The sequence below is a fragment of the Megachile rotundata genome, chromosome 13 (genome assembly GCF_050947335.1).
Source record: "Megachile rotundata isolate GNS110a chromosome 13, iyMegRotu1, whole genome shotgun sequence".
Taxonomy (NCBI): domain Eukaryota; kingdom Metazoa; phylum Arthropoda; class Insecta; order Hymenoptera; family Megachilidae; genus Megachile; species Megachile rotundata.
The window spans coordinates 15,807,198-15,833,620 of NC_134995.1; the positions used below are offsets into that span (position 1 = coordinate 15,807,198).

Consider the following 26,423-nt stretch of genomic DNA (forward strand, 5'->3'; position numbering starts at 1 on the left):
TTGTGTGTATTATAATATTAAAAACGATTCTAAATTTACCCTAAATAATGAAAGTCTGTTTCATGCGTCTATGAGTATCGATGGTAAATCTAAATTCATAGCCCAGTATCGATAAGATCACATTATTCGAGAATACAATGAATAATTCTTTTCTGTTCTTTTCGAAGTACGCGAACTTACGCGTGCATCGTCGAAGAATAGAAATTAGAAGCGTAGTTGGATAGTATTTTTAAGCCGCTAAATCGAGAATATACCCGTGGAGTGAACGTAAACTAGTCAAGGAAGCGTTTTGACGGTATTACGTGTGATAGTTGATATAATTTCGTAGGAGTATGCCAGAAAACATACATTCCCGAACAGGAGTGTTTCCTGTAGGAGGGAGCCTTGGGGTACCCGGCGGTGAACCGTCGTTTTAGCACGGCACGAGGTCGCGAAAAGGCTCGAGCGGAGCCGAAAGGCGACGGAAACGATCGACGCTGAACGAAATCGTACGAGGCCGCGGCCAGAGGGGTGGGGACTCATGAACGCTCAGTAGCTCAGTTCAGTCGAGCCAGCGCCGTGATCGGAGTTGGAGCAGTGATTGGCGAACTGTGTACCGAGCAGACGTAACAGCTCTCGGCGTTCTAGTCGCTCCTTAATCACGCGCACACGGATTAATTCGGTCGGCTGGCAGAGCGAGGTTGATTATTTCGATAAATCGGCCGTTTTCACTCTCGTTTATTGTCGGCTCGCCGTATTTATTGCGCTCCTCTCAACGTCCCGTCGAGCACACGTTCGTCGCAGCTTTTATAACCGTCCCCGTCGTAATTGACTGTCGCGAAGGCCCTTTTTTTTTCTCTCGCGAAGTCGTCACAGACACGGCAGTGAAAATGCGGTAGTGACAAGTGATACAACAGAGACAGGGAGAAGAAGAGAATCCCTGGCTACGTGTAGGCGCGAGGACGCCACGAGTTTACTCGAGAAAATCGAAGTGAAGGAAATTAGGGAGAGGCTCCTCGAAGCCAGCCCGGAAGTTATGACGAGCTCGCGTGTTCGAGGACGAGGAATATACGCGCATGTGTCCAGTGGGATTTAGTGTCGGCGATAAAGCATTCTTTCCAGATCTGGATACGTTGCTCTCGACACCTACGGGACCTGGATTATCTCATGTCAGGATGGCGCTGGCGCGGTACGTACTTTCCACTCGACACTCCAACCTCGTCGTTGCGTTTAGGGTGGGTCTTTGCTCCAAAGATGTATTCGCTTTCTCCTTTCTCGTTTACTCGTCTTATTAAGTGTCTTTATTGATCCGATACCTACTACCGATATCGTTCACCACATTTACCTTCGAACACGGTGTTATCAGAGTATTACAAGACTTTTTTTATATTTCTTAACAATATATATGGAACAGAAAGACCTGTTTTCTATCGAATATTACCGGGGTTGTCCCTTTGTTTTGAAATATATTCCTCCACGGATGCCGGTATCTACCATAGAGTGCGCAGTGGTCAACGACCCATCCCTGCCATAACTATAGTCAACTGATTTAACAGATTTATACTCTCGTCGGTATATTTACATAGCCGTTCGTTGTTTCGACGCGATGCGTATAACAGTCGTGCTCGTTATTAGTTTGAAAGTTCTTGGTCAAGTCGCTTGCGTGGCGAAGGAAAAGACGTCAAGGTTAATATACCTTTTTACGTTAAGTCGACCTTCCGAGTACGATGCGGGCTCCGTCACGGTTCGACAATCTGCCTTTATACTGAAACGTTTGACCGTGAATACGTGGCCGATGGAATTCAAACGTAGAAACCATTAACGCGGCCTTATCTTCCGGTTTGTGTTCTGAAAATTCTTCGATACAGAACGGTAGCGTTGCACGCGCGCGTACATGTGCTTGGGACAGCCTCGCACCGACCTGTTCGACCGTGTATAGGTTAGGATTATTTTTTCGCGTCGAGAAATGGATTTCTCTGCAACCGTAGAAATACTATTCGTTGTAAACGATAATCGTGTGCACCGTTTGGTGAAATTTAATTTTAATTCAAGTATTACTTTCTCCGTTAGAGCTTTTTATATTTAATTATACGATACTGTGCAGTAAGCAGCCTATGTACGTAGGTGTACAGCGAAATATAAATGTACGTGTTTAATAGTTTATATCTACTCACTCGATAAGTAGATACATTCGCAAGCAATGAAATCGAAAGTTTCGCAAATACGCGTTCATATCTGATTTTGTAAAAATGTTTTGAAACGAGTTATCGATATTTTATCGATGCACTTCCTTCGTGCTCAGGAGCTGGATATTCGTGAAATGATTAATGAGTTTAGATCAGGTTAAGATATCGAAAGGTTTTGAATATGTACATCGTTTATTCGCGAAGCGGTTGAACAATGGACGTTTGACACTTTTGCTAAAATCTTGCATAAACTAGCTGACTAGTAAGCGTATAACATTGACTAAACTTTACACTTTTACCGTACACGTAGATGTATGTGTGTCGTGTACGATCGAATCGTGACAGAACTGGCAATGAAGCTTTCTACCAATCCTCGTATCCCTTCGAAACAACATTGCCTTGTATTCTAACTGTCGACAGTTAGAATTTATTTCTTTGTGATTCGAACCGTTCGTTTATCTCGAGACCAGGCTTCGACATCGTCATGAAGGCCTCTATTGTGATATTTCGTCCGAGACGAACATAAGGGGGAGCAGCGCGTCGGGAGCGTACGTAACGTTTAGTAATTGAATGTATCGAATTAAACAATCGTTCGAGAAGTCGTACGGGTCGTTCGCGCGGCAAATGGGCGTGCACTAGCTAAGTAGTTTCACCGATAGACCTACTACTCGATGAGGGCTATTACTCATTACACTTCCTGCTGAGAGAAACGCTATCGGCCAATGGCGATGAATCACGAGGCTATAAACAGATCTTCGACTTTATAATTATAATTTAATGAATGCGGCCACGATTGTGTGGTACCTGCTGATAACCTTGGCATTGTAAAATCAAACGCCAACTTCACGTCGATCAAAATTCAAACTTACACCTTCGTGGATGCGCAAGAAAATAAATATTTCGAATATATGCGAGCCTTCTCTTTTTAAAACTTGATAAATGAAAAGCTTATTCGTTTGACCTTTCTCGAATGCTGATAAATTTATCGGTAACCTTGTCATTTTTTAAATATTCTTTCGCCATGAATTTTGTTTAGAAAAAGTACTAAGGAGAATTATTGTAAAGGCTTTTTTCTCCGGCGTCAAATGCGTCTTAATGTTAAGAGAATTACTTGGAGCGACGTGTGTCCTTATAGGAGGGTCTCGAGAGGGAAAGAGAGTGAGTCAATCAATTCTCATCGCAAAGTGTTTAATGTAATTTCCCTCGACATTGATTGATCGTAGGACGTCGAATAATTCGCCTTGAATTATGTTAATGAAACTATAATACTTTTATAGCTGTTTTTTATTAAAAATATTGGTGTTGACAAGTTTAGTTTTCGAGAATAATACTTCATATCCTGAATAATCCGACAATAAAATTGCAACGTACTTCAGTCAACAAGCGGCATCAGAATTAACATATACTTGTTACAAACAAGATCGCGGTTACTTTCAGGTATATGAATCTCCAGAAAATATTATGAATCTAAATCCACTCGGATCCTTGAACATTCGAGAAAATATTTGCCAAACATATGTCCTCGCGTGTCAATCGCAAAAATAACTCGTCTTTTTAGCGTTTCTTCGTCCGAGACGATAATGCATATATTTTAATTATATTGAAAACATGATACATTTTAACCGCTTCAGTTCAAATTGAAGGCAAACTTCGTGTTTTTCCTTTTTCAGTTACGTCACAGTTTCACCAGAAAATATTGATATCTAATTCGTTTATCTCGTATGACTGTGCAGAAATTATCTTACGAAAGCTAGTTTCGTACAAAGTACTCGAAATTTGAAGCAAGATAGAATTTTTCAACGTGTAACGCGTGTTGATTGCCGAGTTAGATGAATCGGTAAAGCTTTCGACCTTGCCTGGTCCGTTATCACGTTTGCGTCACAATATTTTCTCGCTACGAGCGCACAAAGCCAGAAATCGCTTTGAATGTTGGGCGTCCTTTGTCCCCTAGCACGCAGCTGGTCGACTATCGTTGCCTTACTCGTACACGCATATCCAATACTCCGTTGGTAGATAAGTGTCGATCAATCGATCGAATGAACGATATCTTCATATGAAATACCTGCTCCGACAGACAACTATCGCCACTTTTCACAAAGTTCCGGTAATTTTGCTTTTAGACTGAAGTTTTACGTAAATGCGTATTATAGCTGCAGTTAATTGATAACGTTTACAGTTGTAACCACAACTTTATAATCTGCTATTATTAGTTATGACAATTGTACAAATAATGATGCAATTCTACTGCTGTTCTATCTTTTACTAAATTAACGTCGCAGAAATTTGTAATTCTTTAAGTAAATAGTTGAAACGTAGAATTTTTCTACAATTCAGAATGTAAATTGGTGACGAGGCTGTTGTATGACAAGAATTTTAAACCTCACTGGCTCTGAACGTGTTAATGAATTCCGAAGTTGTCTGTTATCGAGATTCTGGCTGAAAATTAAACTTTTTATACGTGAACATTTACATAGAAAAGACGAAGACGCGTATTGCGGTAGAAATTCCTGTTAAGATTTCTCGGTTATTCATCGATACTTTTACAATCTAGGCAAGGTCAAAGAAAGAAGAAAATTCTCACAATATTCTAGTCCAAGGTGATGAATTTGCTCGAAATAGAACACCTGTTTCTTTGAAATGCTATCGATCTTTTCGTGTCCTCCACGCTTCGTTAACGCGATCAACGATACGCAAAACTTACATCGCACGACGAAGGTTAAAAATCTTGTAAAACATTCGTCATTCCATCTTCTGACGGACAAACATTTCCTACTTTCCCATTAATTACTTTCATCCTTCAGAACTAAATTTTGCTTATTACTTACGAAATTTTTTAAATTGAATGTCCAGTTGTAACGATAACGATGGAAAATTGTAATAGAAAAATTGTATGATTGCGAAATTATTTTCCCGAAAACTATATTTCAAGGTTGCTCAGACGAGTCACGATATCGGACGATCATATTGCATAACGCGTACACTCGTTATCGTTAATGTTATCCATCGAGGACTTGACATTTCTGTCACGAAATAAAAAAGACCGGGAAGGAAGAGAGGACATGTTATGACACTTGCAATACTAATTGCAGTTGCGAGTTCTAATCATTTTTTTAACTTCCGCGGTTGTTGACTGTCTCTACATTTCGCTCCGAAAAGTAGACGTTACATCATTTAACTGAAGCTTTTGAATAACTAGTTAATTTATGTAATATCAAAGTTGCTTTAAACTGAACCTCGACCTATTGATCATTGTGATGTAACTGATATATTGTTCAGTTACCGTATCACAAAATCGTGGATTATAACATTCTTATAAATAGAAATATAATCGTAGGAAATGCTTGGAAAATCGAGGGAATTAAAGACCATCAGTGTTTAATCCTGTCATAAAGGAATCCCGAAGAATGGCTATGAATCATAAATTCGGCTTGAATAAATTCGAGCGGATTATACACGGTTTGTTCTTGAAGCACGTGTTGTACTCATCGAGAGCTGTATCGATCGTTTCTGTCGTCATTTAAAATCTATTCATCGTAGTTGCACGCCTCGGTAACCCTCCACCCTAATACTCGCTCCCTAGGTTCGCCTAAATTCTACCCAAGGATGAAGCCCCATACTCGGTTTGTCCCTTTGCGCTGTCGAAAAAAAACCAACCCCTGACTCAAACCCCGCCCCAATCAAACACTCGTATATACTTCTTTCTTCAATAAAAATCAATCTCGAACGTCATCGTTCGAATGAACCTGACTCGCGTCACGTACTTATCATGGCAACGAATTAACCTTTACCTATTTGCGTGTTTAGTCGTTTATGTAATACTCCGCTTCCATTCCCCTCCGTCACGTGAAAAGTCCCACCGATCCACTTCATCCACGCAGAAACGTACTTGAGAGCTATTTGGAGTTCATGCGTTTCAAGGAACCTTCTGTTCGACAACTGGACATTTTCATTACTCGTTGTTATTCGCTTCGTTCTTTTTCCTCTGCAAATTCGTCGGTTATACCGGACGTACTGGTTTATATTGGGCACACAGTGTGTCTCTTGCAACCGAGATAGTAGAAATACAGTGTATAGGACGCATATGTTGCGTCATTGAAACGAGACACATTGTCTATACTTAGCATGAGACGCACCTGGTGCGTCGTTCCTTGTGTCAGACGCATGGGATGAGACTCGTATCATTTATTGTATTGGACGCCTACCACAAGACGCACCTGATGCGTCATTAACAAAGGAAGCACATTATCTACACATAGTATGAGACACATCTCATGCCTTGTGTCAGACACACGTGATAAGACTTCGCACGGTACATCATTTATTGTATTAGACTACAAGACGCACCTGATGTGTGGAGCACTAAGATTTGTATCAGAGTTTCGAGTGTATGCTTTAGACATCAGATTACAACAGATGTACATTGGTACGTGTAGGTTATACAAAGTGAAAGGAAAATCGAAATAGCCGGAAACTTCTTTGGGAGTGATCCCTTTATACTGAAATTGTTACCTTAAGGATAGTGAAGGATCTTCCGGAACCGTGTCCAGCGTATGGGACGAGTCGTTAACGGTTGCTGACGAGTCGGGAAATCGCTTTCAGTGCTATTATTATATCGCGACGAGAGAGTCGAGGCCAATCGATGTCCGGTGCGCGATGAAATAAAGCCGAGCACAAAGGCGGACGCGACCGGGTTGGCGGAGGAGAAAGAGGAAGGGAAGGAAGGAAGGAAGGAAGGTTGTCCCTCGCTAGAGGCAACCTTCGGTTTCAAGGGTACAGGGCCGCATGTTCCCTTGCTTTTCGCCTCCCTTCGGGGACAGGAGGCCAGTTTCGTGGAATGCAAAAGCTCTCGCCGGGCCAAAAAACTGCCTCGCGTTTCTACGAACTCGTTTCACTCGACAGGGATATCCCTCGACCTTCTGTGTCGGGCGGTTAGGGCGATACACCCTTTGCTCGGTTTCTTGGAGGTCCTTTTTCCCCTTTTGGGGTGCGCTAGTCGCGGGCTCCGAGAGCTATCTTGGGTCGAAGCGGAGGAAAAGTTGTTGGGTCGATTCGATTTTCTTGAAAACGAGCGAGAGACAGCTTGCATAGGGGAGAGGAGCAAGTTCGCTCCCTACCTATTTACGCCGATGGCAATTTCTGAACTGTAATAGGTATTACCGCGTAAGTGGAATTCTGAACCGCTTATTCGATAAATTCATTTACTACACTGAAAACTCTGGAAAGTACGAATTAGGGGCTGCGTGTTACTTCGATTTGTAAAGAATATTTTAGAATCGTTGTGTACCGAGAAACAGGCTGAAATAACCTTCCGGTCCTTTCCCTTGGGTTAAGATCCTAAACCAGCCTTTGTAAAAAACTATCCACCCTCGATCTTATTCCCCTCGCGTCTACAAACACCACTCGTACACAATACTGTTTCCTCAGAAAGATTCTTTATCTCGAACCGTTGTCGGGTGGATACTTTTCCATATTTTTCTTAGGGTTCCGTCTTTGTTCCATGTACCTTCAGAACGTAGGTAGTGTCAATAGTTGTTCGGCTCTTTTGAACTAGACAGGTGGCTCGTTCGTCGGTGTGCTCGTGTGTTCAGGTGTGTCGGTGAAATAGTTTGTCGATGATGGTCACAAGGATTCTCGGGTCTGTTTGCTCGAATCGAAAGTGAACGGTTCGGTTTCGTTGGATTTTTGCTAGCTCGCGAAGTGACCTTGCGATTGTGAAACTTTTATTAGGAACAGGACGTTAGTCACGTTGTATCTTTCCTTCGAAGAAAAAAGGAAATTTAAATCTTTCGAAAGTTGCGTCTCGGTGTTGGCCAAAAACGAAACCGCACGGGGAACAAAAAAAGAAAGTTTAAACGGTCGTTTCGGGAATTTCTCTCGTCACGGAGAAAATTGCGAAGCCAAGGGCTAAAGCACCTAAGTCAGAGCTTCCACGCTCAGCGTAAAGTTTCTCTCTTGTTCTCCAATTAACCCGAATTACACTCCGGCCCGTGTGCCGGACAAAAGCTCCTTCCAGTGCTTCTCAACCTCTGCCAAACGTCACCGACTAATTGCACAATTAACTCGGTGAATTAATTCCTTCTCCGTCTTCGAACCTCTCTACGCGTTGTGTTCGGGTAACGAGCTATCGAACCGTTATCAATTACCCGGAAATTGAACGATCAACCTATCACACCTTGCTACGAGAATGGGGTCTTAGGATCTTATTTACTTCTCGTTACGATTTTTCGTAGATCTCGAAAAGAAAGATTACAAGGTTACAGAATAAAATTCTGTAGAAGAAAGTTGAAGGAATATTCAGGGCCAGGTTGTCCGAAATGTTTAGCGTTTTAACATGGAATGTCTGGTCCTTTGTGAGGATGTTCCCTCGAGAGAAGTTCCAAGGTAGATTTCTCTACCGGGCACAGCTGGGGGACTTCTTTTATACCTGGGGTAGCGGGGACTCGCAGGACTCGGTCGTCCTTCTAGGGCCACATAGGGCTTCTTTTCTCTGGTCGCGTTATATCCTGCCAAGGGCAGAGGGAAGCTCCCTGGACCCCCGACTCGTTCCAGCAGGGGCCACTGGCCCCGCTACGTGGGATATACCGGACGACCTTGGGCCTCACGGCCAATTTGCGAGGTCCATTCCCTCCAGATGGGCCCTTACAGCCGTCTTATTAGCCACCGGAGTGACTCCAGACTCTCCTACATCCACGGAATCCTTTTTTCGACGCTCGCTTTTCGTCATCTTCAACCTTACGAATCCTCGCTTTCTGACCCTTCTGATCCTTCTTTTAATTCTAACTCCCTTATGATGGCGGGTTTTTAACTTTGACACAAGGTAGGACGCACGGGGTGCGTCGTTGGTTATAGTAAGACGCAAACGGTACGTCATCTGTTGTATACAGTACACAGACTGCGTCATTACATTATGCAAACATAATATACGCGTACATTATACTTTATGCAAGCCATAGAATGCACCAAGTGCGTCACACGTTGTATAGAAAGACGCACCCGGTGTGTCAACTACATCGATAACATGGAACGTTCTATTAAATTCTATGCGGAACGTAAGATAAGATAGAACGTATCGAATGTGTCATTGAATGCATCATGTTTAATATGGAACGTAAGACACACCGTGTGCGTCGTATTACGAGGCATAGATAGCATGTACATCTTCGATCTACGTGTTAATGTGTACATAGTTTATTGGGAGCATTGGGTACATAGATATAAGTCGTATAAAGCGGTGAATTTTATTCCGTGTCGTTAAAAATCAATGAATTTAATTGCACAGAGCAAACGTGCAGCAGCGCCTCTGCTTTACGCGTTGACATTGAAAATCGTGAACGGCGATCGAATGACGACTACTTCCTTTGAAAGTCCATCTTTAGCTCTCTCGCCATCACGGAAACACAGCACGAGTACGTAATTGCGACGAATAATAGACTACGTAACAATATTAATTCAATACGCTTTTTCATTGTACAAGAGTTCGGAGTACTGTTAATTAAAAGATTTGTAATTAATCTTGAATGTAAGCTTAACCTGTACTTTGTGATATCGTGTTTGATTGAATTTTTATTAATTCGATGAAAATAGAGAGAGTTTGTTAATTTAATGCGTTAGCGATAATTCTGCGTTCGTTGAAATGATCACACTAATGTGCATCGTAACGATATACATTTTTAGGAAACGCCATCGTCTGTATACGTCCTCGATCAGACGTCTATGGTCGGCTTTCCTACAGCTCGATTTTATCATGGGAAAACGATGAACGAGTAAGTAGTTTATCTACGGTTTACATAACTTTTGCGCCTAATCACGCGATCCGATGCGAAACGATGATATCAAACGATACGATATTCCCCTGTGGTACCTTCAAATGTTTTTCTCGTGTACACGCGTTAGTTGCGGAAAAATTCCACGATGATATCATTCGTCGCGTAATTTAGGAAAGTATTGTAATTCTCTTGAAACGCTGTTAGTTTTTCGGTATCGTTTGTACACTGCATCACACCTACAACTACTAAATATTAAATCGAAATCAATGACAGATTTGTAAAGTCAAATTAAGTAGACTAGTTTGTACTTTAAATATTATATCATGATTAGAGCGAAATATAATTATTTCTTGCATAACAATCTCACCCGTATCGAAAATATTTATGTACCTGCATTCGCTAATGCAACTGCAAAAATAATCCCTTGTTTCAAAGAATGACATTTCTACTCTCCGGCTATTTATATTCAAAATATCGATCATTCGTCGCGCGATTCTTTTTATAAAATTTATCCCGAGTTGATCTTCAAATACCCTCTACGACCACATTCTTTTATTATAATAACTTTCGTATAAGCCATTTTCTTGTATAACTCATCGCTTGGAAGTTATTCAAGGTAATCGAGTTAGGTGTCTCATCCTGCATATAGCGGCACGAAACAAAATTACACAAACTCAGAAATCGAATTAGTCCACGTTAGAATTTGAAATGGTAGTCATTCTTTACATATTTTAGAGATAGGAATATACGAAATTTCGCGAAGGCGTAAGTCATGCATCGGAAGGGTTAATAAGTAAAGAGCGGTTGTCCAGTTGACCCATTCCATATCACTCATACGTATGATTTTCCCAGGTGTTGTTTCGCGACACGTGTCCATTAAAGTCTCAATGTCAGCGAATACAGAGGCACGTACTGCGATGAACCGTTCTGCTCTGTTCGCTGCTTTTATCGAGTATTATCGTACGACATGAGCCCTGCGCGTGAAAACAGCCAAGGCTCGCGGGACTGGTTCTTCTCTTTCGACGATGTCCTCCTCCTCGTTCTGCGTCGAGTTTCCAGCAACACGCTTTGCTCGCCTTTGCTCGCCGGTCATCGTTAGCGACAACTTGCCGCGTGCGAAATGCTCGCGCGACCAAATCATCGTTCAAGGCGCCCTTGAAGAGAGTTAGCCTTTGTCTTATCACAGCCAGCTTGCGCCAGGCATCAGCCTTGACTTCGCCCCTCTTTTTACTCCTCTACTGACTGTGCTGCGAAAATCGACCGACAGCATCTCGCCTGCGAATTATCGACGCTTCTTGCTTAAAGAATATCCTACGGTTCTTACGTAGAGGATCGATCGAACACGATTAACCCCTGCAATGTCACGCTTGACACTCGAATATATTTTCGCTGCAATTTTTTACTTCAATTCCGATTCTAACCAAGTACATTTTAACCCCTTGCACTATGACTTATTTGTCAAGTCAGTCAGAACTGCCCAATTAAGCTACAACGTTAAAATAGTCAAAACAATTGAAATGTTATTTCAATATGTTATTATTCAATTGTTGATTATACAAATTATAATTGGACTTGAACTCCTAATTGAAGCGTATTCAAAATTTGAGTAAAATTGATCACGGCCGAGGTACGAGTGCGTCAGAGTCAGACTCGTCAAAATAATGCAAGGGGTTAACTTTCTTCGATTGTTTTTACTTGGAGGTACAATTAGGTAGCAGTATATGACTGTCCACATAATTGTAGCTTAGGGGATTAAAGCTTCATTTGAACGATATAAGGGATCTTACAAAATTGTGCCTGTTATATTTCGATAGAAAGAACGGTAATAGATAGAATATATTATAATGACGATCGTAATCAGTTTATCTAATTGAAAGTGGTGTGGCACTGATACGGCAGTATTATCTGAGACCTTCAACTATCCCATAATCCCCGATTATCTGTAATCGTGAATCGTATAGGAGATAATCGATTAGTCGATACTCCGATTGAAATTTAAGTGAAACGTAGAGGTCTGCCTCCATTTTTCTCCGCTGTCAGATCGATGCATTTCGCTGTGGGGAATTTCTGCGAGTTTTCCGGCGGCAGGCCTCGTCCGGTTTCCGATTTCTGTCGACGATCTCGGGTTTCCCGTCTTCCATCGTCCCCGTTTCTGTCGGAACGAGATAAAACCACGAACCTCGAGTGACCAATCGACGCGAATTTATTATATTTATCTATCCCTCTTTGTCGACGATCGAAACGAAAAATTTGTACTTTCGCAAGTCTGAAATTACTACTATAAGAACGTTGTAAAACTACCCGAAAGAAATATATTGTTTGAAAAAGTAAAGTTCTTGAAATTGAAACTTTGTTCGGTGGGGAATTGTTCCGCGGAGCAGAACGATGGAAAAGAAAGAGGTGGACCAGAGTTACGAAAGTCCAGAGAGTAGCAAGAATAAAAAGGGATTTCGTAAAATCGATTCCATAGAAACATAGCGACGTTCGTTCACTGTAATTGCGTTGTTTCGACTTGGTATAGGCGGTTTTCACCTAACTTCCTCGTTTTCACCAGTGAACACTGTTCTACTTTCCCCTGGGCTCTCGAGGCTGGCCCACGCCTCCGCTGTTCAACAGATTCGAAATCAGTTGGCTCGATTGACAAAATCACCACTGTAAATTGCTTTCCTTGTTTCGTGCAGATCCGGTAATTAACTTCTAATGGACTAGAAATTTCTTTACGTAAATTGTAACAGATGTGCGTTAAGTCGTGCTTTTTTATTGTTGTTTGCATAGATAACTGATACACGAATTTCGTGGAGTAAGTGGTTCGGAATTAAGATAAAATCGTTATCTTTGGCGAAAATGTCCCTCGAAAGACCGTATTGCGTCCTCTTCCCCTTTCGCTCGACGCTTCTGATTGTATCTAGCGCAAAACGTGGGAGTAACGTGGAAGTGAAAGTTAGATCAACGGATGGCGGGGGACATGGTGCAAAAGGCGCCAGTTAACATGTCGACGAATAAGAGGTTCAACGAATGGATGTATCACGGTATTCTACCGTTTCAAAGATCTTAACGTTCATTTGCCCTCTTGTTACTTCCTTCATTATCCATGGTATCGACGTTAACGATATTCGTATTAAATAATTTGTCGTAGTATTTTCAAAATTAGCGGAATGGTTTTCAATCACCTTTTTATCATGTTCTATTAAAACCGTAAAGCCGCTAGAAACCGATGAAAATTAGAAAGTCGATGAACGTAGTGAAATTAAGATTTCTTAGTTGTTCCAAGTTGGCTACATTCTGTGAAAATTAAATTCGTTGGCAAAAAACGATGTTGCGCCGTTTCGTGACTCGACGTCGATTTCCAGCTCGAGGGAAATGCGAGGTACTTTCTCGAATTGTCTTTCACCGGGCCGATACGAATTTCCCATCCTTTTTCATTTAATTCGATCGCGTTTCAGTCAGGTAAAAGCGACGTAATCGCGAGATTTCTCTTATCTGCTCGTATACTTTTGCCGCTCACAAAGAGCCTGCTGAAAAGTGAAAGGGGAAAATGAAGCTGTTTTTCGATCGTTCAATACCCGATCTCCTATCAGGATTAAATCGCATATACAAACTCTTTCCAGAAATAAAACGGTAGAATTTATTTAACAAATTCAGTCATTATGAAACCATTAGTAGTTCCATATTGAGCTAACGTGATACGTAATAGAATTTAACCAACAGTCCAATGTCGCTGACTCATGGTAGTTGAATGTTAACATAATTTATTTTTAGTTTCTTAAATGCTCGGGGAAATCTCGAACAAGATAATTTCCATACAATCACGTTTCGTTGGAAAACACACAACATCCGTTTCGGATGCGGTTTCGAGACAGATAAACTTGTTATCAAAAGAGGATTTACCTTCTTTCGGTATCGTGGCTAACCATGTATTCTTTTTCCGTCCGAACGCCTGTTGCGCGTACTGACAGTCGAATATGTAGTTCACCTACGTCTGTTAATATAACCGGAAGCATTGTTCTTTGGAAGGGGATAAACACTGATATTAATCCATCCGGTGTCGCAGTCGTTTGGCAACCCTTTCGATTAACGCGTCTCCTTTTACTCGGTAGGTATACGTCAGTGTATTCCGATTTAGCTTCAAAATTTCGAGACGTTTCAAAAAGCTATACCTTTTCTAAAGTTCTTCGTATAAATCTAGACTTGCAAAATTTGTCAAGAAGGTATAATTCCACGTATCGCGATTGACCGGAGAACATATTGAACTTGATAGTATCCTCAGCCAGAGCCGTAACCGATTCAGTTCCGTTATCGTGTCAAAGTATCGACTGTCCGATCGGTCGATAAGAGTCGAAAGGTTAAGACGAGACTAGCCACGGTTCCTCGAATGGCTAGAGGCAAGCTTCGCAGGTCCGATGAACCTGCGAGGCTAATGTACTCGACTCGATGATGCTCGAACAGTTCCGTACTTGGCGCACGTGAGTACCATCGCGTGCCCTGCATACCCTTCTTTCTTTCGTCTTTAGTTTTCTTCTTTCTTCTGCCTTCGCTGTTCCCTTATCCACCGCTCGTTCTCGCGCATCCCTCCTTCATCTACCCCTTTTCTTCGGCTCCCCTCCGAGACTCGTTCACGTGTTGTTGCCGCTCGATCAACCGTCGACTGACCTTCGTTTCAACGATTCAACGAATCTTTTGATCAGTTCGACCTCTACATTCATTCCATTTGCTCGATATTATCTTCCTTTCGTTCGCCATCTTTTAAATGACTGCGGTAAGGTCAACCGATGGAAATACGGAGTTTCTGGGATTTTGTGTTAGTATCATCGATACTTATTTCCATCTTCGATAGTAGCATTGATCAGCATTAATGTTGCTAACTTTATTTAGTATTAACGTTAGTCATTTTTGCATTAGCAATCGAAATATTAAAATATAGCAATTCGGAAATAAGGTACTATCTTCGAATACCAGACAGTTATTTACAGATGAGTCCTTCAATCCTTCAAGTCCTTATCTGAGGACTTCATTCATTTATGACCGAAAGAGTTGAAACACCTTCCCATTCACGAAGTCGCGAATTAGAAATAATTATAGGCTCGTATTCGCGAATAAGCCTTATCGAACTGTTTGGTCCTGTAATTATTTTGTTCGTATCGTGATACCGGGCAGAAAAAACAGCGTAATTTTAGCAAGACCACGCGAACTGAAAATAACCTGCTAATCTTTAGGTGTATTTTTGTGTTACAGACTTGCGGTGAGCGACTGTGCGCCTCAAACGTCGCGGGTCAGCTCAAACTTGCACAGCAGCAGTAGTATGGCAGTAAGTCGTGTACCAAGCCCTCCACCACCGGAAGTGAACACCCCTGTGGCAGAGAATTGGTGTTACACGCAGGTACGCACCTCCATATTCTTCTCCGAATAAACTTTGATACTTTAACAACTTTTTTTCTTTTATTTTTTTAATAAACCTCGAAGGTTCCTAATGGCGTAGCCGAAGAAGTACATTAGGGGTTAGCTTATTTAGGTTAATATTAAGTTTGCAAATAGGTACCCTACCATTAAGACTTCGCAAACTTTAATTTACCATAGTCTCAAAGCTTCAGAATTGTCTAAAGAAATCCCACTACCACCGACTCAGAAATCAAAATAAGAACCACTTGATCTAATAGCAAATTCGGTCAGGGTTCGAAGGCCTCCTTATTGCGTCTACGAGTCCCAATGACTCTAGGATAGAATTCGCGAATTTTCATGGGAAAAGCTCGAAACGTTTCCATGCGTGAGTTAGAGATGAAGGGAAGGGAGGAGAGAAGAAGAGCGAGATATCTAGTTGCAGGTCATTCACATCGCGAGGGGACGAGTAGTAAAAATAGAACAAGAGCGCCAGGAGCGCGTGCTCTCACGCACAACCACGAGGACGATCATATTGACGAAGAGTTGGTCGAAATCGATGATCCAGAAGGATATTGGACCGTGTAATTTTCTCGTACATAATCGATCTTCCATGCAAATCGACTTCGAAACATCTTCAGGCATTTGGAAAGATTCGGGTCGGAGATTTAACCCCTTGCGCTATTTTCAAGAGTCTGACGTACTTTGGCTGTGATCAATTTTACTTTGAATACGCTTTTGAAGTTCAGATCCAATTTGCATACTCAACGATTGATACCAGAAAGTTTCCACTTTTTTCCTGAGTTTTAATTTTGTACCTCTGTTTAGTTAGTTTTGACTGACTCATCTGACAGATAGCAAGGGGTTAACGTGATCTAGGATCCTATCAGAATTGATCCCAAGCCGAGTGGCCTTTGCAAATTATTTCATTTTCAAATTCCATGGCCAGTTTCCAAATGGGACACCCTGATAAGCAGGTTGCGAGAGAATGGAGGTTCGGCTGTAATTCGAGCGCGCTTTCTACGCTTTTATCGAGCCCATCGATCGCCGCTACCGCGAGTTACGACAGATTGAACGGCGATGGTGCGCGCGCGATTGCTGCACCAGGCTCTCGGTTGCTGCTGACGAGGCGAAATCGGCGTGCATTACGAAAGTTAACTGGAGCACGAATCGACTTTCGATTCGGTGCTGAAGAGGGGTCTCTCCAGTCACCGTGTGCTCTCCTGAAAACCGAGAGTACTCCTCGATCACCGCAACAAATACGCTCCCGGTTTTGCTTCACGCTCTCGAACCCGCTTAGGTACTATTACCTTATGCCCGAAACACCCACCTCCCTCAATTACTCTCAGGGTACACGACTTCTTATTCATTTATTCCTTTTCTTATTTATTTAGTTTCGTATATTTTTTAAAAATTCAATGAAGAATTTTTTGAACCGTAAAGGTACAAGGAACGATATCTTAATCATGTGCAGTGGTACATCAAGGTGTAATACATGAAATATTTAAAAAAAAAAATTGTGCACAAGTTGCTCGAAACTTTGTAACAGATCGGCAATTATAGAACGATAGATAGATTTGACGCTATCGTTCTGAATCATCCAGATAGCCATCTGATTACCGCCTCTGATTTACGCGTATCTCGAGACACGTGTTCGCGTCAGAACGAATCACGTGTCGCAGCAGGACGCGAGCACACCTGTTCGGGTGAAGAACCGTAGATCGATTTTCGCGCGACCGATTGTTCAGGAACGATCGTTTACCTTTGTAAGGTAGGTGCATGCTCGAGCAGCGTGTCCAGGATTCAACCGGAAGCCTCGACTTGGTCTGCTGCTTGAACCCGCGCACGCCGCTCCCGTAAACGGGCACGGGTGATTCAAGGCCGATCGTCGACGACCGCGGGTTGAACGACTCCCGGGGCGTCGACCGGGCCTTCTGTCGTCCTTCTCGCACCGTCGTCTTTTCTTCTATGCGGAAACACACCGAAGACGATGAACTTTGTGCCTTTTCCCGACGATCCTATCGTTTCCGCCGATTCTCGCTCCTCTCGGTTACTCGATGTCCGAGTAGAAACCCTTTCAGAAATTACCTTTCTACCTCTGGAAGTCTTCTCAATTTTTAAAATCTCCTTCTAAATTGTATGTGAACATTTTTATGAAAATCTCGTACGACTTCCTCGAATCCGAAGGATAATCCCTCTGACGCAATACGAAACAAAAGAATATCGAAAAGAGAATTATCGTTTCAACATCCACGTGCGTACGAAGCGCTAAAAGGCGTTCGAGTGTTTATAACGAATTTACGAGCACCAATACAGTCGATGTTAAATCTCTTTGATGCAGCTAAGAGCCTCTGCAGAATGTTATTTCATCTCGAAATAGCTTACGAGTCCTCCTTGGAACGATGAATGATATCTGTCGGTTCGAAACGTTGTTTATTCCGATTTCTCGAGGAAACTTCTTCGAATTTTATTTCAGCCATAATCGAAGCGCCTGAATCAGCTGACTCACTCGAAACGAGCTGCGTAAATTACAAAAATGGATAGTTGGGTAGTTTGTCCGTGATCAACGAGACACCGATCTTTGACCCAGCTTGTTCATGAAACGCGTGATTCAAGGACAATTATGAGCGATCATCGCGGGTTGAACGACTTCGGGGCCATCGACCGTACACCTCTGGTTCCTCGTTGCCTCGTTCCAAGGAAACGAACGAATCATATCGATATTCTCTCCCACCTGGATAGTTTAACAGTACCCGAGACCCGGTTAACAGTATCTGCGTATTGGCAGATGACACTACATCTTTTTCATCTCTTTCGTCGTTAATTGCTACAAACACTTCTCGTGAATTTTCATAGATAGATCAGAACATTTAATAAATTTGAAATGGAGCTTGGTGGTAGAAGTAGACAAGTTTAATACTAAACCTACCATGTATACTTAGAAGTTAAATTTGAAAAATAAATATACAAACAATGAAACGTAAACTAGTACATTTATTCTTTATCTCGTTAGAAATCAATACTGATTTCAAGGAATGTTCTTTAACAAAATGTGTACCTGATAATAAGAAACTTGTGGAGCAGTCATTTGATGACCGGTTTGGTAGTGAAAACGACACATTGATTCCACGCTGTTTGCCCGATGTAATTGCCGATCGAATTTTACAGCATTGTCGTCCGCAATTCTGACGTAACAAATAGAGGGTCACTGTGCGAGCACCGTGGTTAACGAAAGGAATACACATGAACCTCGTATTCGAGGGGATCAATCAAACGTGTAGGCAGACTTGGATACCGTCCAACACGTACTATTACGTGGAGGATACGGAATTAGATTCGAAAAATAATGCTATTCAATGTGTAGAGCAGTCGAGTTTTAATAACGCGTCACCCATTTTATCTATTCGCTCATTTTATCAATTACACCGATCTTATGAGTTAGCACAAATCTTCTACTGATAAGTCCGATAAATCATGTAACTAGTAAGCTGAATTTTTGCTGATAATTACAAAGAACCAAGTAACCGTACGATCTAAGAAAATACGATTCTCGAGAAACGTGTACCGTAAACGAAAAATCTGACGGCATAAAGAAGAGGAAGCTTGTGAACCAAGCAACCACGAAATCATCGTAACGTGCAAGTCAGATCCATAAAAAGGTTGAGTTTCATGGTTCACATGGAATGAAGAAACATTTTCCAACCGTGAACCGTCATAAGATGTAACTGGTTACCAGATTACACGTACAACAAGCGTACATTGAACTTACGAGATAGCCACCGAAGGTCACGCCAAAGTATGAGGATCATCGAACCCGGGTGTGTACACGCGAGCGCACCAAGTTTCAACTGTTAACCCGTTTAGATCAAACGAGTTTATCAATGTTGGACAAAAGTTTCAGATATTTCGAAACGTTCGATAAACGTGGAAAATAAAAAATTATTATGTAAATTATTGTTGAAATATTTTATAAGTTTCATGAATCTCTGCTAGATAATCTGTATCTAAAATCATGATGCAGCTAATATCAAAAGATTCGATGAAAATTTGATCGAGAGGTTACTGTAATATCTTCCACATGGACGATAAGGGTTCTAGACAACCAGAATTCGACTTTGATCTCAAGTTGGTTCACCAAGGTCGTGAACAGACGTGACGTCAGGGATCGTTGACTCCTGGAGGCTCGACCTCGGTTCCTTCCTCTTCCACCTCCTATTTGCTCTATCTTTTCCCTCGTCTTCCATTTACTTGGTCCACCTTTCACGAAAACCGTGTGTCAGTCGGAAGTCCGTGTCTTCGTCACGTTTTCAAACGGAAACAGTTCGCGAAACGGAACCGTTCGCCACCTTTCATGCAACTCGTTATGCAACCGATTATCGGTGACTTTTTCTTAGTTGCATAAGATAAAAATTATATTGGACATCGAATTATATGAATTTGTAGGAATAGGGCTACTGAACTTACTAGAAAACCTTGTGTTTAAAAGTTCTCCGTCTCTTATTTCTTATATATTATTCATAAATCCTCCAAATGTTAATATCTCCACCTTGACCGAAACCCATTAAAATTTCCAGCCCATGAAAAAGTAAGCGTTAATTAATCGTCCTGAAAATGTTAATGAACGTTGAATTTTGTAACGAAACGTAGAGTGACTTTTAATGCCATCTGAAACCCTGGTGCATATTTGAAGAGCGACAACGTGCATCGTAAAGGTTAATTCCTTTTTCTCTCCGCGCTTTTTTTTCGTTTCAAGGTAATTACGTAAGAGATAGAAGTTCAATTTGACCCTGGCTCTCTGTCCTCTCTCTAGCACGTGCTATCGTACTTGTAGTACTTCTCCCAACTGGTCTGTCCGCTAACTTACAAGGCCATGGATCAATTTAGTCGTACGAACCTTCCTCTCGAAAAGAACTTCTACGGTTGACTATGTTCTTTCTCTTGTTTTCGAATCACGGGACGAAACTAGCGAACAAATATATCCGAGGACGTGGAAACGCTTCTCTGTGTATGCTGTGTACACACACGTATAATCGTGTGCGTTGTTTCAAAAGGACGTACACATTGTACGTGCGTCATTCTTCGTTATCATCTAATAGTAACGTTGTACGAACTTGACAATAGACCGTTGGCGGAGTTTCTGATTTCAAAATTATTTTCGAGACGGTTTCTGAGGAAAATTGGGACGAGAAATTCGTCAACGATCGCTTTATTCGAATTATGACAACGAAATAGGTATCCAAACCTCTTAGAATCCACAGACTGGAACTAGTCAAGTATTTCTGATTTGCCAAGTATCCAAATATCTCCAATATCCATGAATATCCTCTCTAGAGGTACCCAATACGATACCCAATGAGCTAAATGTCCACATGTATTTTCAAACACTTCAGATCTAATTGGGTAAGAATTTCTAATTGTGAACGAGTATGGTAATTGAACAAGAAAAGAACCTTGGTACGTTGTTAAAAGGCGTAATAATAGAGGAATAATTCGAACGAAAATTTAGGTAGCCTTTAGCGTAGATAGATTAAGCTAGCTTCCACGAGATATATTCTGACGTGGTGTCGCATTTGAAGGTCTTATGTGCACAGGTGAAGGTGGTTAAGTTCAGCTACATGTGGACGATAAATAACTTCAGCTTTTGCCGCGAGGAGATGGGAGAAGTGCTGAAGTCGTCCACGTTCTCGGCTGGGGCCAACGATAAATTAAAATGGTAAGGTCGCGGCTAAAGATTATGGCTATTACGTTGCGCGTGCGCGACCGCCACCTGAACATATTTTTCCTTTTTTTCACGCGTGCAGAATTAAAAACTATTTCGATAAAAAAATTGTTTAAGATTCTTTGCATTGCATACCAACTTGTATACACACACACGTACATATATGTATACATGATTTTTTGCGAGGTATCGTCTCGAACATAACTTCGATCATTAACTTTGTTGATAAAAAACGAATAGCTAGTAGCCAAGGCTGCTTACTAATTATAACACCTGCAATAATCGAATTAATACTTCCAGCATTTTTACGTTGATTTATCGATAAACGGTTGTGCAAATATATATGCAATAAAGTTTCTTAATTTGTAAATTTGAACGTATAGTTTCAAGTTTGCAAAGTAACAAATTTCCGTCGTTGACATACCTTCAGCCCTTTGTCCTTAAAAAACTAACTCGATTAAAAATTTAATCATTTCTGTAAATAAAAGCGATCGTTAACGAAAGCTCTAGGGTATAGAAAAATGAAAAGGAATTTACATCATCGGTAATAATTGATTTTAGGTGCCTAAGAGTGAATCCTAAGGGTCTGGATGAGGAGAGCAAAGACTACCTGTCTCTATATCTCCTTCTCGTTTCGTGCAACAAATCCGAAGTCAGAGCAAAGTTCAAATTTTCTATTCTTAATGCCAAAAGAGAAGAAACCAAAGCAATGGGTAAGTCTGAATCATGCGAAACGGATGCAATGCAGGGTATTTTAAAGATTTTCATTTTTGTCTCTTCACGTTGACAAATCGTACATTACATATTTGTTGAATCCAGATAATTTTTTTCTCCATTTTCTAACTGTACAAGTTGAGCACATTTAGTATTTATAGTAGAACTCAAATAGGTTTGTCAGTCAAAATACAGCTTTATAACAAGATTATATCAAATTAATTGTCTTATTTATATTTTCATTGCATTCTTTGAAAAGTAAACGCTAAAAGTCCTCCGAGGATCTAGAACCCTTGAAACCTAGGTATTCTGGAACCTAGGAAGATTAGAACCTTTAGAGACTAGAAACTCCAGAGCATAGATGTCTCAAAGCTCAGAAACTCTAATTTTTAAGAATTCTGGAATCGAGGATCCCTAAAGGATAGGAGCCTTAATGCATAGAAACTCCAGGGTGTAGAAATCCTAAGACCTTCTAATTTTGCACCCATGAACCTCAAAACCTAAAAATCCTACAGACTAGGAACCCTGAGACCTATGCCTTGAGATTTTAAGAATCCTTAAAACCTCGAGACTAGTCTCTGAGGCTTAAGTTAAACCTAAGAATCCACGATCCGTTGAGATAAAAAAATCTCCATCCCTTAAAATGAATAATTAAAAATAAACCTCGTACATTTGTGCTTTCAGAGAGCCAACGTGCTTACAGGTTCGTCCAGGGTAAAGATTGGGGCTTCAAGAAGTTCATTAGGAGAGACTTCCTGTTAGACGAAGCGAACGGATTATTGCCCGACGATAAACTCACGATATTCTGTGAGGTATATACCTTTGTATGTTACTTAATACTTGTCCAATTTTACAAGTGTCGTTCACCCTGAACGTAATAATGTGCAACTGGCTGTGATACGTTTGCAGGTTAGCGTGGTGGCGGATAGCGTGAACATTTCCGGTCAGAGTAATACTATACAATTTAAGGTGCCAGAATGTCGATTGCCGGACGATCTGGGTCTACTATTCGAAAACCAAAAATTCAGCGACGTCACACTGACCGTGTGTGGAAGGGAGTTCCAGGCGCACAAAGCGATACTCGCAGGTTGGTTCACCTCTGAGACTTGTGGAGGTAATCGAAAAAAGCGTGTTTTAACGATACATTTTTGTTTGTTCAGCACGAAGTCCCGTTTTCTCGGCGATGTTCGAGCACGAAATGGAAGAGAGGAAGCAGAACCGGGTGGACATTACCGACGTAGATCATGAAGTGCTGCGAGAAATGTTGCGATTCATATACACGGGAAAAGCAGCGAATTTGGAGAAGATGGCGGACGATCTGTTAGCAGCGGCGGATAAATACGCTTTGGAAAGGCTGAAGGTGATGTGCGAGGAAGCACTTTGCACGAGTTTAGCCATAGAGAACGCGGCCGACATCCTTATCCTTGCTGATCTCCATAGCGCTGATCAGCTGAAGGCTCAAGCCATTGACTTTATTAACACGTAAGACATTGTTCTAAATTTTTTCCAACACTATCCTACAATTGGGAACACCGAGATCTAAAGACCTAGGTACCTAGATTCTCTGTAGGTTTGTTCCTTTAACTTTCTCAAATGCACAGTATTGTACATACTACTTTTGTTACAGACACGCGACAGACGTGATGGACACGGCTGGTTTCAAGTCGATGGTGAACTCCCATCCGCATCTGATAGCGGAAGCGTTTCGCGCATTGGCCACCCAACAAATTCCACCGATCGGACCGCCCCGGAAGCGAGTGAAACAGAGCTGAAAACAATCACCATTGACACCGGGCACGACCTCCACATCGCCCCCGCCTATTTTGCATCCTTCATGACTTTTTTGTGTACAGTGATAGTAGTGTTAAATAAATGTTTTCTAGTGCGCCAATCACTGGTCCACTGTGAAAAGGAACCGGGACGGACGATTGTCGCCGTGATTCTCTCTCCGACCGATATTTATAATCGTTCGTTAGGAAACAAGAAATAAATAATGGAACACAGCGGCCGGCCGGCTCTCTTTTGGCCAGTTCGAGGCATGATACACAGTAAATCCATGGCTAACATAGACTCTGTTTATTGTCATTCAGTGAAGTCGTCGACGTATGAAAGGAACTATCACAGAACACAGAAATGGAGAACGGATTGTGTGCCACCGCGTAATACACACGCGATACCAGAGGAGTAGTGTCAAGATCAAATTGGTAATCGTGTCACTATTCGCGATTGTACCGTTGTCGATGGTGACGATGATCACGCATGTTTTCATCCTTCTTCGATTCATCAGCGATTCCTCAACTTTCCACGCGTTGAAAAGCAGAGCCCAGAGAGGACCAAGGCGAGATTGAAACTCGCTGAAAATCGACACGACACGCTTACGCAGGGGAGAGGCACGTATACAGAATACACACATACACACACATACGTACGGACATACACGGACAACATACGATGCACGAAGGAAGTTGTGATAGACGTCGATCCAAGACGATTAAAAAAAAATGATTTTGTTCCTTTGTCGAGAAAAAAAAGAACGGATCAAACGAGAATTTTTGTCCCACGCTTGTTCGTTCTTTTAGGGCATCACGAGCAAGGAAAAGAAGGAGAACGTTAGAAACTATGGTTTATTAAGGATAGTGATTTTTAGTTTAAAGAGAAGAAGAAAAGAACGTCGAATTCTTCCAAGGACGGAGAAAAATGATTCTAGTTAGTGTTTTTTATGATCTCTTTCTCTCAACATGTACGACTACTACTATGATTATTATTAATGCTATACAATCTGTGCCCTGTATTTTTGTATATTTTTTGTCTGCAGATACGTCCCCCTTTCATGCGGCCTTCTTTCCCCATCTCCATTCCCTACATCCTTAATCCTTAGGCACAGTTTGTTTTGTTTTCTCGAGTATTGCATAGTAGATGCAGTGATAGATTCGAATTATTATTATTATTATATTATTATTATTATTATTGTATTATTATTATTATTATTATTATTATATTATTGTATTAAATTTAGGGTTGTCCATAATTTATCGAATTTTATGTTGATTATTATTGAAATGTCTATCATATTTGTGCGCAGGATACACGTGTAATAATTAGATGTGTTGCCAAGCATCTTATTAAGAAAAAAAGAGTCGAACACACAGTAATTAGAGAGGAAAATAATTAAGAAAAGAAAAAGGTGAATGCGCGTAACGAGAAAAGCAAAAAAAGAAATTGTATAAATAAAAAAAAGTTAGTCAATTATGTAGTACGAGATATTAATCGTTTTTTGTGTAATTAAAATATTGAATTTTACGAGATCGTGTGTGGTCAATGATCTGAATTATGGGCAACCAAGAAACGAAGTAAAACAATAATCATCATTTAGTACCGTACTGGCTTCCTGATCCTCCGATCTAGCTTTACCGAATGTTTTAAATGTGAGATATTGTAATATCTAACCATTACAATGGAGTAATGATTATTGAAGATTTAATGCCATACATGTTCTGTGATAAGACCACTTGTAATTACCGCAATTGTGTATCACAACCTTTCTAGAATTTCTGACGATCCTGGCAGCCAGTGAAAAAAATGTATATCTTTTAAGGAAACGGTCGCTATATCCGGACAGTCCCAAATCTAGCGTCCCTTTCGATTTTAAGGGTTTTTACTGTACATATCTACTGTGTATTTTATAAGAACTGATAAACCGAAACGGAACCATAACTTTTAAATGAAGGGTACAATAACCGAACTATATAATTTATTCTATTTTACAGACTGTGCTAAACTCATGTTCCTTGAAACAACAACACTAGCAATGCTTTAAGTAAATGTAATAATTGTAATTACGACAAATTAATACGAGATTAGATTGTAATACCGTGTCTTTTTGGTCCCGACATTGTAAACACGCCGTTCGTTAATTGTCACGACGATAACGCGTTTCTGTCGCGATCAAAAAGAATGATAATATCTCCTATGGAAACATAGTTAGGAAAGGTTTTTCCACCGTTTTTTACACGATGTTTAATTTCAGTCGTAGATCGTTAGGGCTTACAAAACGAAAAGGTCAAAAAAAAAGGAAAAATGACGAAAGAAGGAGGAGGAATTAATGACGAAATAATTATTGTAAGCGGTTTAAGGAACAGATTTTGGCCGTGATCGCTCAGATTTTAAAAATTTGAAGGTGAAAAAATGTCTACGTCCATTCTTATACTACCCATGTTCTATCTTTGGGACTGTGCGGCGAAATATCTCATGAAACTCAAAACGTTGAATGTCTCTTTTTTTCCTAAAACGAAACTAATATTAATCCGTATGACAATTCGAGCAGAAAGAAAACACACAGATATTAGATACGATGATTCTTCGAACCAATCTGCATGAGCGTATGACTGGATAATTTGATAAACTAAGTACAAGTAAGACAAGTGTTACCTCATCATGAAAATCAGCATGTTCGTGTCGCGCTAGCTACTACTGCGTTGCTGTCTGATACACTTCCGTTGTATATTGCATTTAAACCTATTTGAGAAAAAAACAAAAGCTTTTTGTAACTGAATAGTTCAGCAGTGGTAGCTCTTCGAAGTACATGACTGCTGTTCATCGAACCCAGCTCATACAAACGTTCATTTTTCCATTTACTTTAAGTCATTGCACCACATCAAATAAATGACATTTTCATTATATAATCAT

The 26,423-nt window shown here is 41.0% G+C and overlaps 1 protein-coding gene across 6 annotated transcripts in view; it reads left to right on the plus strand.

The window, feature by feature from the left end:
* rdx (BTB/POZ and MATH domain-containing protein rdx) overlaps positions 1–26,419 on the plus strand; it is a 70,885-nt gene extending 44,466 nt beyond the window's left edge. For 2 of the 6 annotated variants that reach the window (XM_076539047.1, XM_076539049.1), the window contains 7 exons: positions 15,164–15,308; positions 20,881–21,017; positions 21,585–21,736; positions 22,422–22,561; positions 22,647–22,824; positions 22,898–23,219; positions 23,365–26,419. In XM_076539047.1, coding sequence (XP_076395162.1) covers positions 15,164–15,308; positions 20,881–21,017; positions 21,585–21,736; positions 22,422–22,561; positions 22,647–22,824; positions 22,898–23,219; positions 23,365–23,509 — 1,219 coding nt within the window. In that variant the 3' untranslated portion in view covers positions 23,510–26,419. Of the gene's footprint in view, positions 1–533; positions 1,169–15,163; positions 15,309–20,880; positions 21,018–21,584; positions 21,737–22,421; positions 22,562–22,646; positions 22,825–22,897; positions 23,220–23,364 lie in introns of those variants that run through there. The other 4 variants (XM_003708498.3, XM_076539048.1, XM_012297994.2 and 1 more) reach the window with 4 other exon arrangements.
* The last annotated feature ends 4 nt before the right edge of the window (positions 26,420–26,423 follow it).